We start from the raw sequence: 20,379 nt of genomic DNA, 5'->3' as shown, positions 1-20,379 counted from the left end.
TATTCCATTTTGTGCGTCATTGTTCATTTCATTCGTTCAGAGCGTATGCCCCATGACGTCCATTCATGTTCACCGTTGATCCATTCACTCAGCTCTTTTTTATTACAGGAGGCAGCTAATCCTCTGACCAAACACGCTGAGCTGACGTGTCGACCGCGCTAGACCCCCCATCAACCCTAACCTAGGCCGCCTACACGCAAAAACGTACCCCTTCTCTCGCGATTTCCTCGGAATTGCCTGAGCAGTGCACCTTACTTCTTACATATTATGTTGTTTTAATGGCCTACTAGAAGTGTACAAGGATTCAAGTAAATCTGTGATACAAACGTCGTCGCCTCCCCTTGTTAGTTCATATGGAATGCACCTAAAACTGAGAACAAGTATTCACTAAACAGTCGCATGAACTTAAGTCTCAAATACATTTTGTACTAACATGATACTGCGATTATGAAAACAGTACTTGCTGCTATAATTTGACTTGTGTCCAATAAATATAATAAAAAAATGTACAATTTTCTGAGTGAAGCTATTGGTTAACGCCCCACTTAGGCTTAGCTTTTTAATACTGGAACTCGACGTTATTTTTCAATTATTAACTTTTTGATGAGAGCAGTTTTTCAAAATGTTTCTTAACTTTTTGATTTTTTTTATCGTTAGTAGCCTGATGTTGCATAACTAACGCCCGTAGCTGTTTACGTCCCTTTAACCTTAAATGGATGTATCTGATGAGATAGTACCCGAAACAGCACAATAAACGAAGAAATTATATTAAAATAAAAATGTAAATGTCGTGTGACTAGGGCCTCCAGTCGGGTAGACGGCTCGGCGGGTGCAAGTCTTTCCATTTGACGCCACTTCGGCGACTTGCGCGTCGATGGGGATGAAATGATGATGATTAGGACAACACAACGCCCAGTGCCTGAGTGGAGAAAATCTCCGACCCGGCCGGGAATCGAACCCGGGCCCTTAGGACTGACATTCTGTCGCGCTGTCCACTCAGCCTCCGGGAGTGGACAGAAATTATATCAAGCGACAGTTTCATTGAGAAAATCGCTGTTAGTTCATGTGGTGTGAGGGCGCTTTCCTGCGTGTGTGTTTTTCTCATCGGCCATCACCTCCGTCATCGCAAAAGTTACAGACATTATCATTATCACCATTACCACCAAAATGGTGTCCATCATCTTCATCATCATCAGCAGCAGCAGGATAAGCAGGGGCAATTACGCCAACAACAGCTGTTACTAAATCCCTAAGATTGGCGATCTTTTACAGAAGCTCGAAATTTAGCGCGGACTTCAATGCGAGATGCCTATAACAGTTTCCACAACGAAACTGTATCTCGAAACCTGGCAGAAAATACAAAGAGATTCTGGTCGTGTGTGAAGTATGTTAGCGGCAAGAAACAATCAATACCTTCTCTGCGCGATAACAATGGAGATACTATCGAAGACAGTGCTGCCAAAGCAGAGTTACTAAACACAAGCCGGCCGGGGTGGCCGAGCGGTTCTAGGCGCTACAGTCTGGAACCGCGCGACCACTACGGTCGCAGGTTCGAATCCTTCCTCGGGCATGGATGTGTGTGATGTCCTTGGGTTAGTTAGGTTTAAGTAGTTCCAAGTTCTAGGGGACTCATGACCACAGCAGTTAAGTCCCATAGTGCTCAGAGCCATTTGAACCATTTTGAACTAAACACAACCATCCGAAATACCTCCACAAAAGAAGACGAAGTAAATATTCCAGAACTCGAATCGAGAACAGCTGCCAACATGAGTAATGTAGAAGTAAATATCCTCGAAGTAGTGAAGCAACTTAAATCACTTAATAAAAGCAAGTCTTCTGGTCCAGACTGTATACCAATTAGGTTCCTTTCGGGGTATGCTGATCCATTACTCCATACTTAAGAATCATATACAACCGTTCGCTCGACGAAAGATCCGTACCCAAAGACTGAGAATTTGCACAGGTCACACCAGTACTCAAGAAAGGTAATAGGAGTAATCCACTAAATTACAGGTCCACATCGTTAACGTCGATATGCAGCAGTATTTTAGAACATGTATTCGAACATAATGAATTACCTCGAAGAAAACGGTGTATTGGCACACAGTCAACATGGATTTAGAAAACATCGTTCTTGTGAAAGAACACTAACTCTTTATTCACATCAAGTGTTGAGCGCTATTAACAACGGATTTCAGATCGATTCCGAATTTCTCGATTTCCGGAACGCTTTTGACACTGTACCACACAAGCAGCTCGTAGTGAAATTGCTTGCTTCTGGCATATTGTCTCAGTTATGTGACTGTCAGAGAGGCTACAGTTCGTAGTAATTGACGGAAAGTCATCGAGTAAAACAGAAGTAATTTGTAGCGTTCCCCACCGTAGTGTTATAGGCCCCTTGCTGTTTCTTATCTATATAAACGATTTGGGAGACAGTCTGAGCAGCCGTCTTCGGTTGTTTGCAGATGACGCTGTCGTTTATCGACTAATAAAGTCATAAGAAGATCAAAACAAACTGCAAAACGATTTAGAAGAAATATCGGAATGGTGCGAAAAGTGGCAGTTGACCTTAAATAACGAAAAGTGTGAGGTCATCCACATGGGTGCTAAGAGGAACGCGTTAAACTTCGGTTACACGATAAATCAGTCTCATCTAAAAGCCGTAAATTCAACTAAATACCTAGGTATTACAATTACGAACAATTTGAATTGGAAGGAACACATAGAAAATGTTGTGGGGAAGGCTAACCAAAGACTGCGTTTTATTGGCAGGACACTTAGAAAATGTAACAGACCTACTAAGGAGACTGCCTACACTACGCTTGTCCGTCCTCTTTTAGAATACTGCTGCGCGGTGTAGGATCCTTACCAGATAGGACTGAAGGAGTACACCGAAAAAGTTCAAAGAAGGGCAACACGTTTTGTATTATCGCGAAATATGGGAGAGAGTGTCACAGAAATGATACAGGATTTGGGATGGACATCATTAAAAGAAAGGCGTTTTTCGTTGCGACGGAATCTTCTCACGTAATTGGAATCACCAACTTTCTCCTCCGAATGCGAAAATATTTTGTTGACACCGACTTACAAAGGGAGGACCGATCATCACGATAAAATAAGGGAAATCAGACTTCGTACGGAAAGATATAGTTGTTCATTCTTCCCGCGCGCTATACGAGATTGGAATAATAGAGAATTGTGAGGGTGGTTCGATGAACCCTCTGCCAGGCACTTAAATGTGATTTGCAGAGTATCGATGCAGATGTAGATGTACTATACTGCGCACACTTTGGCTTGTCAGTTCTAGGTAGGTCTGTTTTGGAGTGTGGCTGCTTAAGACACCGGCAGAGGTCGAGCCTGGACTATGCTATTTACGGTACTGCCAACCTCAGCAAGCAAATGTGCGCTACACGTCACAGATCGCTATGTGTACTCCATTTTCGTTTGCACTGTGCCTTTCTCGATGTTTCATCTCTTTATTTATAGTTGAAGACACTACTACAGGTCTATCAAGGGGTTCTGGTGGGACTCCTACAACGCAAAAAAGAATCGGCGATCGGTACCTCCGCATGTCACTGCTGCTTTCGCAGAACCGCAAACCATGGGTGTAGGTAGGTAGCCCTGCTACAGGAAGGCGGCGCTGCTTCCGCCACACAGCACTTCCCTCTGCAAGCTATCCTTTGTTTACACTCATAGTCAACAGCCACATTAAAATGTTCGCACTACAGAACTTGTTAGTCAAAACAACAACTGCATCTCATTTCTCATCATTACAACAACGACATGTTCATCACCATCGTCATAAACAAAAAACATCTACAACCGGTTCATCGTAACAAATATCAACATTGTGAACAATAACAGGGGAGTGTTAAGGGACCATTGCTCTTCACAATATATATAAATGACCTAGTAGATAGTGTCGGAAGTTCCATGCGGCTTTTCGCGGATGATGCTGTAGTATACAGAGAAGTTGCAGCATTAGGAAATTGTAGCGAAATTGAGGAAGATCTGCAGCGGATAGGCACTTGGTGCAGGGAGTGGCAACTGACCCTTAGCAAAGATAAATGTAATGTATTGCGAAAACATAGAACGAAGGATCCGTTATTGTATGATTATATGGTAGCGGAACAAACACTGGTAGCAGTTACTTCTGTAAAATATCTGGGAGTATGCGTGCGGAACTATTTGAAGTGGAATGATCGTATACAATTAATTGTTGGTAAGGCGGGTACCAGGTTGAGATTCATTGGGAGATTCCTTACAAAATCTTGTTGTTGTTGTTGTTGTTGTGGTCTTCAGTCCTGAGACTGGTTTGATGCAGCTCTCCATGCTACTCTATCCTCTGCAAGCTTCTTCATCTCCCAGTACCTACTGCAACCTACATCCTTCTGAATCTGCTTAGTGTATTCATCTCTTGGTCTCCCTCTACCATTTTTACCCTCCACGCTGCCCTCCAATGCTAAACTTGTGATCCCTTGATGCCTCAAAACATGTCCTACCAACCGATCCCTTCTAGTTCAGTTGTGCCACAAACTTCTCTTCTCCCCAATCCTTTTCAATACCTCCTCATTAGTTATGTGATCTATCCATCTAATCTTCAGCATTCTTCTGCAGCACCACATTTCTAAAGCTTCTATTCTCTTCTTGTCCAAACTGGTTATCGTCCATGTTTCACTTCCACACATGGCTACACTCCATAAAAATACTTTCAGAAACGACTTGTGACACTTAAATCTATACTCGATGTTAACAAATTTCTCTTCTTCAGAAACGCTTTCCTTGCCATTGCCAGTCTACATTTTATATCCTCTCTACTTCGACCATCATCAGTTATTTTTCTCTCCAAATAGCAAAACTCCTTTACTACTTTAAGTGTCTCATTTCCTAATCTAATACCCTCAACATCACCCGACTTAATTCGACTACACTCCATTATCCTTGTTTTGCTTTTGTTGATGTTCATCTTATATCCTCCTTTCAAGACACTGTCCATTCCGTTCAACTGCTCTACCAGGTCCTTTGCTGTCTCTGACAGAATTACAATGTCATCAGCGAACCTAAAAGTTTTCATTTCTTCTCCATGGATTTTAATACCTACTCCGAATTTTTCTTTTGTTTCCTTTACTGCTTGCTAAATATACAGATTGAATAACGTCGGGGATAGGCTACAACCCTGTCTCACACCCTTCCCAACCGCTGCTTCTCTTTCATGCCCCTCCACCCTTATAACTGCCATCTGGATTCTGTACAAATTGTAAATAGCCTTTCGCTTCCTGTGTTTTACCCCTGCCACCTTCAGAATTTGAAAGAGAGTATTCCAGTTAACATTGTCAAAACTTTCTCTAAGTCTACAAATGCTAGAAACGTAGGTTTGCCTTTTCTTAATCTTTCTTCTAAGATAAGTCGTAAGGTTAGTATTGCCTCACGTGTTCCAACCTTTCTACGGAATCCAAACTGATCTTCCCCGAGGTCCGCTTCTACCAGTTTTTCCATTCGTCTGTAAAGAATTCGCGTTAGTATTTTGCAGCTGTGACTTATTAAACTGATGGTTCGGTAATTTTCACATCCGTCAACACCTGCTTTCTTTGGGATTGGGATTACTATATTCTTCTTGAAGTCTGAGGGTATTTCGCCTGTCTCATACATCTTGCTCACCAGATGGTAGAGTTTTGTCATGACTGGCTCTCCCAAAGCCATCAGTAGATCTAATGGAATGTTGTCTACTCCCGGGGCCTTGTTTCGTCTCAGGTCTTTCAGAGCTCAGTCAAACTCTTCACGTAGTATCTTATCTCCCATTTCGTCTTCGTCTATATCCTCTTCCATTTCCATAATATTGTCCTCAAGCACATCGCCCTTGTATAAACCCTCTATATACTCCTTCCACCTTTCTGCCTTCCCTTCTTTGCTTAGAACTGGGTTGCCATCTGAGTTCTTGATATTCATACAAGTGGTTCTCTTCTCTCCAAAGGTCTCTTTAATTTTCCTGTAGCCAGTATCTATCTTACCCCTAGTAAGACAAGCCTCTACATCCTTACATTTGTCCTCTAGCCACCCCTGCTTAGCCATTTTGCACTTCCTGTCGATCACATTTTTGAGACGTTTGTATTCCTTTTTGCCTGCTTCATTTACTGCATTTTTATATTTTCTCCTTTCATCAATTAAATTCAATATTTCTTCTGTTACCCAAGGATTTCTATGAGCCCTTGTCTTTTTACCTACTTGATCGTTTGCTGCCTTCACTACTTCATCCCTCAGAGCTACCCATTCTTCTTCTACTGTATTTCTTTCGCCCATTCCTGTCAATTGTTCCCTTATGCTCTCCCTGAAACTCTCTACAACCTCTGGTTCTTTCAGTTTATCCAGGTCACATCTCCTTAAATTCCCACCTTTTTGCAGTTTGTTCAGTTTCAATCTGCAGTTCATAACCAATAGATTGTGGTCAGAATCCACATCTGCCCCTGGAAATGTCTTACAATTTAAAACCTGGTTCCTAAATCTCTGTCTTACCATTATATAATCTATCTGATACCTCTTAGTATCTCCAGGATCCTTCCAGGTATACAACCTTCTTTTATGATTCTTGAACCAAGTGTTAGCTATGATTAAGTCATGCTCCGTGCAAAATTCTACAAGGCGGCTTCCTCTTTCATTTCTTCCCCCCAATCCATATTCACCTACTACGTTTCCTTCTCTCCCTTTTCCTACTGACGAATTCCAGTCACCCATGACTATTAAATTTCCGTCTCCCTTCACTACCTGAATAATTTCTTTTATCTCGTCATACATTTCATCTATTTCTTCATCATCTGCAGAGCTAGATGGCATATAAACTTTTACTACTGTAGTAGGCATGGGCTTTGTGTCTATCTTGGCCACAATAATGCGTTCACTATGCTGTTTGTAGTAGCTAACGCGCACTCCTATTTTCTTATTCATTATTAAACCTACTCCTGCATTACCCCTATTTGATTTTGTATTTATAACCCTGTAATCACCTGACCAAAAGTCTTGTTCCTCCTGCCACCGAACTTCACTAATTCCCACTATATCTAACTTTAACCTATCCATTTCCCTTTTTAAATTTTCCAACCTACCTGCCCGATTAAGGGATCTGACATTCCACGCTCCGATCCGTAGAACACCAGTTTTCTTTCTCCTGATAACGACGTCCTCTTGAGTAGTCCCCGCCCGGAGATCCGAATGGGGGACTATTTTACCTCCGGAATATTTTACCCAAGAGGACGCCATTATCAAATGTAGTCCATCAATAAAGGAGGTGGCTTACGAAACACTCGTTCGACCTATACTTGAGTATTGCTCATCAGTGTGAAATCCGTACCAGATCGGGTTGACAGAGGAGATAGAGAAGATCCAAAGAAGAGCGGCGCGTTTTGTCACAGGGTTATTTGGTAACCGTGATAGCGTTACGAAGATGTTTAGCAAACTCGAGTGGCAGACTCTGCAAGAGAGGCGCTCTGCATCGCGGTGTAGCTTGCTGTCCAGGTTTCGAGAGGGTGCGTTTCTGGTTGAGGCATCGAATATATTGCTTCCCCCTACTTATACCTCCCGAGGAGATCACCATGTAAAATTAGAGAGATTCGAGCGCGGACGGAGGCTTTCCGGCAGTAGTTCTTTCCGCGAACCATACGCGACTGGAACGGTGGCACGTAAAGTGCCCTCCGCTACACACCGTTGGGTAGACGTAGATGTAGAACACTAGCAATAACATCTTCATCAAAATAATCACAATTATGATAGGGAAAGCAGAAAGGTGGAAGGAGTATATGAAAGGTCTATACAAGGGCGATGTACTTGAGGACAATAGTATGGAAATGGAAGAGGATGTAGATGAAACTGTGTAAAGAGTTTGACAGAGCACTGAAAGACTTAAGATGAAGCAAGTCCCCGGGAGCAGACAACATTCCATTATAACTACTGACAGCCTTAGGAGAGCTAGTCCTGACAAAACTGTAGCATCTGGTGAGCAAGATGTATGAGACAAAGGAAATTCCCTCAGACTTCAAGAACAATATAATAATTCCAATCCCAAAGAAACCAGGGGTTGACAGATGAGAAAATTACCGAACTATCAGTTTAAAAAGTCACTGCCAAAATACTAACGCGAATTCCTTACAAACGAATGGAAAAACTAGTAGAAGCCGAGCTCGGGAAAGATCAGTTTGGATTCCGTAGAAATATTGGAACACGTGAGGCAATACTGACCCTACGACTTATCTTAGAAGCTAGATTAAGGAAAGGCAAACCCACATTTCTAGCATTTGTGGACTTAGAGAAAGCTTTTGACAATGTTGACTCGAATACTCTCTTTCAAATTCTGAAGGTGGCAGGGGTAAAATACAGGGAGCGAAAGAATATTTACAATTTGTACAGAAACCAGATGGCAGTTATAAGAGTCGAGGGACATCAAAGGGAAGCAGTGGTTGGGAATGGAGTGAGACCGGGTTGTAGCCTCTACCCGATTATTCAACCTGTATATTGAGCAAGCAGTGACGGAAACAAAAGAAAAATTCGGAGTAGGTATTAAAATCCATGGAGAAGAAATAAAATCCTTGAGGTTCGCGGATGACATTGTAATTCTGTCAGAGACAGCAAAGGACTTGGAAGAGCAGTTGAACGGAATGGATAGTGTCTTGAAAGGAGGGTATAAGATGAATATCAACAAAAGCAAAACGAGGATAATGGAATGTAGTCGAATTAAGTCGGGTGATGCTGAGGGAATTAGATTAGGAAATGAGACACTTAAAGCAGTAAAGGAGTTTTGCTATTTAGGGAGCAAAATAACTGATGATGGTCGAAGTAGAGAGGATATAAAATGTAGACTGGCAATGGCAAGGAAAGCGTTTCTGAAGAAGTGAAATTTGTTAACACCGAGTATAGATTTAAGTGTCAGGAAATCGTTTCTGAAAGTATTTGTGTGGAGTGTAGCTACGTATGGAAGTGAAACATGGACGATAAATAGTTTGGACAAGTTGAGAATAGAAGCTTTCGAAATGTGGTGCTACAGAAGAATGCTGAAGATTAGATGGGTAGATCACATAACTAATTAGGAGGTATTGAATAGAACTGGGGAGAAGAGGGGTTTGTGGCACAACTTGACAAGAAGAAGGGATCGGTTGGTAGGACATGTTCTGAGGCATCAAGGGATCACCAATTTAGTATTGGAGGGCAGCGTGGAGGGTAAAAATCGTAGAGGGAGACCAAGAGATGAATACACTAAGCAGATTCAGGAGGATGTAGGTTGCAGTAGGTACTGGGAGATGAAGAAGCTTGCACAGGATAGAGTAGTATGGAGAGCTGCATCAAACCAATCTCTGGACTGAAGACCACAACAACATTCATGATAATCTTATCCATTGTCATTCCTCGACTGTCATGGGGACACGGGGTAAGACATCGAACTGCATAGAGCAGTAAAGGCTAGAACCTGAGACACAGATGGAGGGTATATAAAAGACGGGTGTTGGAGGTAACGGGTACATCCCAGAGATGAAACGATCAACATTATAGAGGAGGAGATGGGGGAGCAGACGAAACCAGATGAGCTGAGAGAACGGCAGAGGAATGAATGAAGGCATGTGTGGCCCAGCTGCAACGTTCCATCAAGGCCGGCATTCCTTCCAACCGGAGAACAGAGGCGTCAGTCAATATCCAAGTGTCTGAGCGCGTCTACAAAGGCACCGCCAGGTGTGCCAGTATTGGCATGTGGCCGTCTCATTAACACAAACACTCCTCACTCTTCTTGCGTGTATGTACAGTTTACCACATTTGCCATACCTTCTCTCACTATACAGCAGAGAAGGCACAATCAGCAACGCTTCAGATGCCGAGCGTCCCAAGTCTTTTGGTTCTAATTTATACAGATGGCAGAGCCTGATGCAAAAGTCCTGTATCGCTACAGAAACGATCATAAGGAGAACAGCTTGGGTGTAAACAGTGGTAGCCAAGTGTAATGTATACAAGAAAGCACTACAGGTAAAAATAGAGGAACAGGTGGAGGCTGATGTAAACAAGACTTAAACAGACTGTCCGCAGCTCGTGGTCGTGCGGTAGCGTTCTCGCTTCCCGCGCCCGGGTTCCCGGGTTCGATTCCCGGTGGGGTCAGAGATTTTCTCTGCCTCGTGATGACTGGGTGTTGTGTGCTGTCCTTAGGTTAGTTAGGTTTAAGTAGTTCTAAGTTCTAGGGGACTGATGACCACAGATGTTAAGTCCCATAGTGCTCAGAGCCATTTGAACTTAAACAGACTGAAGAAACAAAGAGACTGAGATAAAGGAGATAAAGAAATGAAGAAAAGAAACAAGGAGATTCAGTATAGAAGACATAACATCCCAAGATGCTACTCCAGGCGTGTGTAAAATGAATATGCGCAACGGAGAATAATAAACGGTAAAATGAACATTTGCCCGTGTCTGACTACCCCCTGAAGCAGATCTTGGGATCTCTTAATTTTATAATTACAACCGAAACATGAATGAATGATGAAGGCAACTAATACCAACCACTAAATGATGAACGTTGTCCCTGCTTATATACCGGGTGATCAAAAAGTCAGTATAAATTTGAAAACGGAATAAATCACGGAATTATGTAGACAGAGAGGTACAAATTGACACACATGCTTGGAATGACATGGGGTTTTATTAGAACCAAAAAAATTCAGAAGTTCGCAAAATGTCAAACAGATGGCGCTTCATACGATCAGAATAGCAATAATTAGCATAACAAACTAAGACAAAGCAAAGATGATGTTGTTTACAGGAAATGCTCAACAATAGCTGTAGTCGAGGAATAATGTTGTGAACAGCACTGTAAAGCATGTCCGGAGTTATGGCGAGGCATTAGCGGCGGATGTTGTCTTTCAGCATCCCCACAGATGTCGGTCGATCACGATACACTTGCGACTTCAGGTAACCCCAAAGCCAATAATCGCACGGACTGAGGTCTGGGGACCTGGGAGGCCAAGCGTGACGAAAGTGGCGGCTGAGCACACGATCATCACCAAAAGACGCGCGCAAGAGATCTTTCACGCGCCTAGCAATACTTTCTTTTTTTTTGGTTCTAATAAAACCCCATGTCATTCCAAGCATGTGTGTCAATTATTACCTCTCTATCTACATTATTCCGTGGTTTATTAAGTTTTCAAATTTATACTGACTATTTGATCACAATGTATTTATTGTAGATAAAAAAACCTTTATATTACAAAGTTTACATTTCCTAAACAAAATTACTAATCAATTGCCGAACTCTGCCCCTTATTATGACTGCGCGGTCTAATGTCAATAACGCGAAATGACTGACAACATCCACGTACCAAACACGAGAAGACACTACTTTCGAAGATGATTTAAGTTAGTGTGGGACCTCAGTGGAAATAAAGTAACGTGATCACTGCTTTTTAGCTTTTACAGCCCCAATAAGCCGAAGCAATTGGCGATATCGCCGTATGTACTGCGTCCCGTGCATCAAAGTGATGTTTCTCGTACTCGTCTGCGATGATGGAAGAACTCCAGCCACAAATAAACTCTTTCAAACACTAGGACGGCAGAAGGCGGACCTCTGACTAATATACTCTGATACTTTCTCTTCTCTGTGTTCTACAGACGAGAAACGAGAACTCCCAGGCACAAGCACGGAGTTCAGATAACGTCACAACGCAAGTATAGGCAGAAGAAGTGCTCTCAATCACTAAACGCTGCGTACTCAACGACGAATTCCAACCCGGAGGTGAAGTCCAGAATCGTATAGGTTCGCAACAGTACGGTGCCTAACTGTTCTAACTAGAAACTTTACTGAGAGCAAAGACAGCAAGTCCGTCTGTACCAACAAAAGCTGATATCGAGCGACCGTCACACACGGGCGATCACTACGGAAGACCTCGTCTCTCCACTGCTAACTTCCCAGCAAGGCTCGGCTCCCCACCATCGTAATTCCGAAAACGAATCATATTCCCGAAACCACGTAATATTCTACCTCTCTACAGATTGTTCCGAACGCCGACCAACCATATCTTAGTCCTTTGTCGTCCAGCGCGAAAAGTTTGCGAGGAGAAACCTATACTCGTACAATGGTACGCTTCTGAGTAAAAATCCTTGGAAATAACCCAGCCTGCGTGGTTTCCGATTGCCGCTTCTTCGTTCCTCTCACATGCGTCCAAGTTTTTCGTAGTTTCCGACGTATAATACTTCCGGTTCGGCTACAAAACATGCCGGTCGCGACTCTATTGTGCTCCAGCGCTTAGGTGCTACGACGTCCGTCTTGCTATTTCCTTTGTCTTAGCAGGACCAACACACCTCTGTGGGCCTTCATTTCCACTGTCGTTCCAACCTCTACTAGTATGATAATAAAGACACTTTTCATGCAATAAGCATTAACAATTATTTACTAGGCGTATGTGACAATGTCAGTCTCCTTTAAATTTCGTGCCGCGCCCGATTAGCCGAGCGGTCTGAGGCGCTGCAGTCATTGACTGTGCAGCTGGTTCCGGCGGAGGTTCGAGTCCTCCCTCGGGCATGGGTGTGTGTTTTTTGTCCTTAGAATAATTTAGGTTAATTAGTGTGTAAGCTTAGGGACAGATAACCGTAGCAGTTAAGTCCTATAAGATTTCACACACATTTGAACATTTTTTAAATTTCGTATGTAAGATGTACCACCTATCAAATAATACCTAATGTTGTTGTAGATCACGACAAAGTATGTGGATGAGTGCTTGTAAGGTGCGAAATTATAGCCACCTTACAACATAAATAAGACAACAGGAGAAAAAGGAGATTGAGGTAGAAAAGAGGGGTGACAAAGATGGAACAGAAAACACAGATATAAATATAGAGACAGATTTGAGAGTTTGAGAGGAGGGCAGCGGAAGAGATAGAAGTAGATGATAGAGAAGGAGAGGGAAACAGGTAGAGGTAGACAAGATATAGACATAAGTAAGAGATGTCAGAGAGGAGAAAATATTAAGAAGACGAGAGACGTGGGGATAAAGGATCGAATAGATGCTGAGGTAAAGAAGAAGTTGATGTAGAAATGAAAAAACGATGATCCAGAGATAAAGAAGAGACTGATGCAGGAATAAAAAAGAGAATTATGCAGAGGTAGAGAAGATAATGATGGAGAAATGTAGAATAATAGTGGAAGCAGTATAGAGAGAAGAGAAATAAATATAAGTATTTAATAATGAGAGAAAGAGATAAACGAGGAAGGTGGGAGAACGATATGTAGATTAATTCGAAAAGAGGTACAGAGGGAGAAAGATAAAGTTATTAGAAAAGAGAGATTGAGAAAGGACGAAGTATTAGATGAGAGAGAAAGAGAGAGATGAGTAAGAGACAAAGAATTGTGACACGACTTTGGTTCTCCTGCCTTCACACACACCAGAACACACAGGGGATGTTACCTAGGGAGTCACTCTGCCACCACTTTTGCCGGGTACTATAACGATATGTTTACGTAAAGTGTATACATAAACATACAGTTATAAATGTCCCCGTTCGTAGTCTCTAATTATAACAATATGTTACTTTTGTGCTGTAACATATAGCTATAATCAGCGGTGGAAACATATTTGCGAACGCCGACCGTGTGCGGCTGTTTGTTGTTGGATCGTCTGATCAGTCGGAAGTTGCATTGCAGAGGAGAGTAAATGCCTATTCAAAATATAATTATTTTGGATAGCTCAACATGAATTTCCTAAGGGACCGTAGTTTATCATGCATTTACCAATAGAACATGGCGCGGAGAAAATATTTCACCGCATGCAACTTCCGTCCGAACTCGACGAAAGAATTCGTGACTGTGAACTCTCTATTTGGCAGAAACATATAGAAAATTAAATAATTTCATGAATAAGTTAGACATAGATTCTATAGTAAATGAATAGTCCATACACCAGTTCCATTTAACTCTGAATTTATGGCAATTAATAGACGAACTTACACTGCAATGAAGAAATTAACATGGATGCCGTTTTGACTGGCACTTCTCTTAATGAAAACAATTCCTTTGACGTTTTCACATACACGTCACACAATAAATCTACTGCTAGGCACTTTTAGTATTACACATTTACTTTACACTAGAACAATATTAATTTTGACAATAATAATACGGCGGCAAGACATGCGCGTCCGACACAAATTACAGGAGACAACAAAAGAATGAGTAACTGTTCATCGAGAATATCTCGTACATCCAAACAAAATGTGTAAAAATGTTCTTCTTCTGTCCGTTTTTCGCGCCGCGGTTTTCAAAGTCAATAACTCACAGCATCTCTGACGGCGCTTCGACAATAAACAAGTTACGTCACAGGTCGTTCACCTTTTACATTTTCGCAACGTTATTTGCTAACTTTAGCTGTTGCCGAGCGACTGCTCGATTAGTGAATGATTTAAAATGATAAGGCAATCACATAATGTTACAGTACTCACCATGAGCGCGGCTTGAGGATCCAGCGGCGTCGACGGCGCGGACGTAGACGAGCAGACAGCCTGTCCCGGCCAGTGGCCGTGGCGCGAGTCCAGCGTGGGGGTGGAGGGGGCGGAGGTGCCGGCGCAGCACGCCGCCAGGTCCACCATGTCGGCCGGGAAGAACTGCTGAAACACCACACCGGGCAAACACCACGTCAGCGTCGTTGCACAACCGCCAACAGCTGCTCATAAATAAACCTCTATCGACTAACAATTTCGATCATCGCATCTTCTTCAGATATCATACGAGCTCTGTTCAATAAATTCCGGAACATTCGTAATTTCGCGCCAATGGTATTTGGAGCAAAATGCGGTTGGCATCCCTGCATACGCCCGTGTTTCGTGTGTAACTGCCGTAAGTTTCATCGTTGTATGTCAGCTAGTTATTGTTCAGTGCTGTATTGAGCCGCAAAGATTCCGGATTTCGAGAAGGTAGAGATGCAGGATCAACGCGTCTGCATTAAATTTTCCGTGAAACTCACGAAACCCTTCACAGAGAGAAACCAAATGACGCAGGAAGCCCGCGGTGATGAGTGATTAGGCCATACTCGGTGTTACGAATGGTTCACACCGTTTAAAAACGGCCGGACGGAAAATAAAGATGACCCTCGTTCAGGACGCCGTTGGACGTCTACCGACGACGCTCAAGTCAGGAATTTCAACGAAATTCTGCGTGCCAGTCGAAAGCTGACTGTCCGAGGGATTGCAAAAGAATGTAACATTTCAGTTGGATCACGTCATAAACACCTGACACAGCATCTTGGAATGCATCGTGTTGCTGCCAAGTTCGTCCCACGGCTGACAAGGACCTTCGTGAAGAGCTTTTGGATCGCGTAAATCAGAAGGTGGTGTTCCTTAATAGAGTCATAACTGGTGATTAGACGTGGGTCTACGGTTATCAGATTGAGACGAAAGGTCTTCACAATGGGTCGGGGAAGACCGAAAAAAGCTCGTCAGGCCAGGCGAAATGTGAAAGACATGCTGATAGCTTTTTTTTTTTTTTTACTTTGAAGGCTTAGTTCATCATACACTACTGGCCATTAAAATTGCTACACCAAGAAGAAATACAGATGATAAACGGGTATTCATTGGACATATTATACTAGAACTGACATGTGATTACATTTTCACCCTATTTGGGTTCATAGATCCTGAAATCAGTACCCAGAACAACCACCTCTGGCCGTAATAACGGCCTCGATACGCCTGGCCATTGAGTCAAACAGAGCTCGGATGGCGTGTACAGGTACAGCTGCCCATGCCGCTTCAACACGATACCACAGTTCATCGAGAGTAGTGGCTGGCGCATTGTGACGAACCAGTTGCTCGGCCACCATTGACCAGACGTTTTCAATTGGTGAGAGATCTGGAGAATGTGCTGGCCAGGACAGCAGTCGAATATTTTCTGTATCCAGAAAGACCCGTACAGGACCTGCAACATGCGGTCGTGCATTATCCTGCTGTAATGTAGGGTTTCGCAGGGATTGAATGAAGGGTAGAGCCACGGGTCGTAACACATCTGAAATGTAACGTCCACTGTTCAAAGTGCCGTCAATGCGAACAAGAGGTGACCGAGACGTGTAACCAATGTCGCCCCATACCATCACGCTGGGTGATACGCCAGTATGGCGATGACGAATACACGCTTCCAATGTGCGTTCACCGCGATGTCGCCAAACACGGATGCGACCACGACGATGCTTTAAACAGAACTTGGATTCATCCGAAAAACTCACGTTTTCCCATTCCTGCACCCAGGTCCGTCGTCGAGTAAACCATCGCAGGCGCTCCTGTCTGTGATGCAGCGTCAAGGGTAACCACAGCCACGGTCTCCGAGCTGATAATCCGTGCTGCTGCAAACGTCGTCGAACTGTTCGTGCAGACGGTTCTTGTCTTGCAAACGTCCCCATCTGTTGGCTCAGGGATCGAGACGTGGCTGCACGATCCGTTACAGCCGTGCGGATAAGATGCCTGTCATCTCGACTGCTAGTGATACGAGGCCGTTGGGATCCGGCACTGCGTTCCGTATTGCCCTCCTGAACCCACCGATTCCATATTCTGCTAACAGTTATTGGATCTCGACCAACGCGAGCAGCAATGTCGCGATACGACAAACCGCAATCGCGATAGGCTACAATCTGACCTTTATCAAAGTCGGAAACGTGATGGTACGCATTTCTCCTCCTTACTCGAGGCATCACAACAACGTTTCACCAGGGAACGCCGGTCAGCTGCTGTCTGTGTATGAGAAACCGGTTGGAAACTTTCCTCATGTCAGCACGTTGTAGGTGTCGCCACCGGCGCCAACCTTGTGTGAATGCTCTGAAAAGCTAATCATTTGCATATCACAGCTTCTTCCTGTCGGTTAAATTTCGCGTCTGTAGCACGTCATCTTTGTGTTCTAGCAATTTTAATGGCGAGTAGTGTAAATTCGTGCCACAGTGACAAACTGTTAATCGATGATTCTATCGGCACATGTTGGGACGCCTGCGAGAAAATGGGAGAGGGAAACGGCCTGAAATGTGGCGAGACAGTTCGTGGCTCTCGCATCACGATAACGCACCCGCTCAGTCATCCTTGTTGGTGCCTGAGTACTGCACAGAAGACGAAATCATTGTACTGCCGCATCCTATGTACCCTCCAAACCTGGCCCCTCCGGACATTTTTTTTTATTTCCAAAGTTGATAACACCGTTGAAAGGACGAAGATTTACAACGATAGGTGAGATAAAGGAAAATTCGCAGACGATGCTTCGTGCGATCCAAGGAGTGGAAACGGCTTTTGGTTCGGTGTATCAACTGTGGAGTATTTCGAAGGAGACCGTGGACAGTAAGTAAAAGGTAAGCGTACAAAAATTGTGTGGACAAAATTCCGGAATTTTTTTGAACAGACCTCGCACGTACTTCGTAAGCCACAGTATGGTGCAAGGCAGTAGGTACTCTGCAATATTACTATATTCCGTTCATCATAAGAATAAACGTGGAGAGCCGGCCGAAGTGGCCGTGCGGTTAAAGGCGCTGCAGTCTGTAACCGCAAGGCCGCTACGGTCGCGGGTTCGAATCCTGCCTTGGGCATGGATGTTTGTGATGTCCTTAGGTTACTTAGGTTTAACTACACTCCTGGAAATGGAAAAAAGAACACATTGACAGCGGTGTGTCAGACCCACCATACTTGCTCCGGACACTGCGAGAGGGCTGTACAAGCAATGATCACACGCACGGCACAGCGGACACACCAGGAACCGCGGTGTTGGCCGTCGAATGGCGCTAGCTGCGCAGCATTTGTGCACCGCCTTCGTCAGTGTCAGCCAGTTTGCCGTGGCATACGGAGCTCCATCGCAGTCTTTAACACTGGTAGCATGCCGCGACAGCGTGGACGTGAACTGTATGTGCAGTTGACGGACTTTGAGCGACGGCGTATAGTGGGCATGCGGGAGGCCGGGTGGACGTACCGCCGAATTGCTCAACACGTGGGGCGTGAGGTCTCCACAGTACATCGATGTTGTCGCCATTGGTCGGCGGAAGGTGCACGTGCCCGTCGACCTGGGACCGGACCGCAGCGACGCACGGATGCACGCCAAGACCGTAGGATCCTACGCAGTGCCGTAGGGGACCGCACCGCCACTTCCCAGCAAATTAGGGACACTGTTGCTCCTGGGGTATCGGCGAGGACCATTCGCAACCGTCTCCATGAAGCTGGGCTACGGTCCCGCACACCGTTAGGCCGTCTTCCGCTCACGCCCCAACATCGTGCAGCCCGCCTCCAGTGGTGTCGCGACAGGCGTGAATGGAGGGACGAATGGAGACGTGTCGTCTTCAGCGATGAGAGTCGCTTCTGCCTTGGTGCCAATGATGGTCGTATGCGTGTTTGGCGCCGTGCAGGTGAGCGCCACAATCAGGACTGCATACGACCGAGGCACACAGGGCCAACACCCGGCATCATGGTGTGGGGAGCGATCTCCTACACTGGCCGTACACCACTGGTGATCGTCGAGGGGACACTGAATAGTGCACGGTACATCCAAACCGTCATCGAACCCATCGTTCTACCATTCCTAGACCGGCAAGGGAACTTGCTGTTCCAACAGGACAATGCACGTCCGCATGTATCCCGTGCCACCCAACGTGCTCTAGAAGGTGTAAGTCAACTACCCTGGCCAGCAAGATCTCCGGATCTGTCCCCCATTGAGCATGTTTGTGACTGGATGAAGCGTCGTCTCACGCGGTCTGCACGTCCAGCACGAACGCTGGTCCAACTGAGGCGCCAGGTGGAAATGGCATGGCAAGCCGTTCCACAGGACTACATCCAGCATCTCTACGATCGTCTCCATGGGAGAATAGCAGCCTGCATTGCTGCGAAAGGTGGATATACACTGTACTAGTGCCGACATTGTGCATGCTCTGTTGCCTGTGTCTATGTGCCTGTGGTTCTGTCAGTGTGATCATGTGATGTATCTGATCCCAGGAATGTATCAATAAAGTTTCCCCTTCCTGGGACAATGAATTCACGGTGTTCTTATTTCAATTTCCAGGAGTGTAGTTCTAAGTTCTAGGGGACTAATGACCTCAGCAGTTGAGTCCCATAGTGCTCAGAGCCTTGAACCATTTGAAGCCAATAAACGTAGTGTAAACATTACACCACGTATTCTTCCGCGTTTGCTTGAATCTCATTGGATTTCGTTTGACGTGGAACGGAAGCGAAGCTGTGACCAGTACAGTGAAGTACGATCATAAGGACACGTTTTATGCTGTGTCACACACGCACACAGAGTGAGCGATAATGCGGGACAACAGCTTTACTGGCGCATTAAACCCGGACAGCACTGGCCAGCTAGCGGTCCAACTAGCCAGCAATGATGTGAGCCGTTGCAGTTCAGACGTAAAAAGAGACGAGCAAAGAAACGATATACCTTCGAATGTCATTTAATTTTGAGAGAGAATGAAATAATGTTCGACAAAACACCAGCACTACTGCGCGCTTCTTAGGTGACCAGACGGAAAGCATAAAATGCTCTCGTTCTCACCTGACATGGTTTTCTATTTACAAGCAAGAATGATGAAAATTCCTATCTTAAACACAGGGTAGTTTTTCTGAGCAAGCTATGTTGTTACAAAAGCATACTGCTGGGATTTTACCGTACTGTTGAATTCTGCAGCCACTGAAGATATTACTTACAGTCAGTCGTCAGGTAATCCCTTAGCTCCTTCCTCATCCGAATCCGAGAAATACATTTCAGTTGTGGAAGTGTCACCTGCTACGTTGTTAACGAGTCTAATAACAACAGAATCTACTGAGCCAGCCAGGCGCAGCATTTTCTCCTTTTATGACGAGCCCTTCTACACTCCTGGAAATTGAAATAAGAACACCGTGAATTCATTGTCCCAGGAAGGGGAAACTTTATTGACACATTCCTGGGGTCAGATACATCACATGATCACACTGACAGAACCACAGGCACATAGACACAGGCAACAGAGCATGCACAATGTCGGCACTAGTACAGTGTATATCCACCTTTCGCAGCAATGCAGGCTGCTATTCTCCCATGGAGACGATCGTAGAGATTCTGGATGTAGTCCTGTGGAACGGCTTGCCATGCCATTTCCACCTGGCGCCTCAGTTGGACCAGCGTTCGTGCTGGACGTGCAGACCACGCGAGACGACGCTTCATCCAGTCCCAAACATGCTCAATGGGGGACAGATCCGGAGATCTTGCTGGCCAGGGTAGTTGACTTACACCTTCTAGAGCACGTTGGGTGGCACGGGATACATGCGGACGTGCATTGTCCTGTTGGAACAGCAAGTTCCCTTGCCGGTCTAGGAATGGTAGAACGATGGGTTCGATGACGGTTTGGATGTACCGTGCACTATTCAGTGTCCCCTCGACGATCA

The 20,379-nt window shown here is 44.7% G+C and overlaps 1 protein-coding gene across 1 annotated transcript in view; it reads right to left on the bottom strand.

Moving 5' to 3' along the window:
• Positions 1–14,444: 14,444 nt before the first annotated feature.
• The window catches only part of LOC126212696 (circumsporozoite protein-like), a 57,618-nt gene continuing 51,683 nt past the window's right edge, over positions 14,445–20,379 (bottom strand). Inside the window, exon 3 of the mRNA XM_049940111.1 lies at positions 14,445–14,613. Within this exon, the coding sequence (XP_049796068.1) occupies positions 14,445–14,613 (169 nt within the window). The remainder of the gene's footprint in view (positions 14,614–20,379) is intronic.

This window comes from Schistocerca nitens, chromosome 11 (genome assembly GCF_023898315.1).
Source record: "Schistocerca nitens isolate TAMUIC-IGC-003100 chromosome 11, iqSchNite1.1, whole genome shotgun sequence".
NCBI lineage: Eukaryota > Metazoa > Arthropoda > Insecta > Orthoptera > Acrididae > Schistocerca > Schistocerca nitens.
The sequence above is the reverse complement of the archived record's forward strand: the minus strand, read 5'-3'. Positions and strand labels throughout refer to the sequence as shown.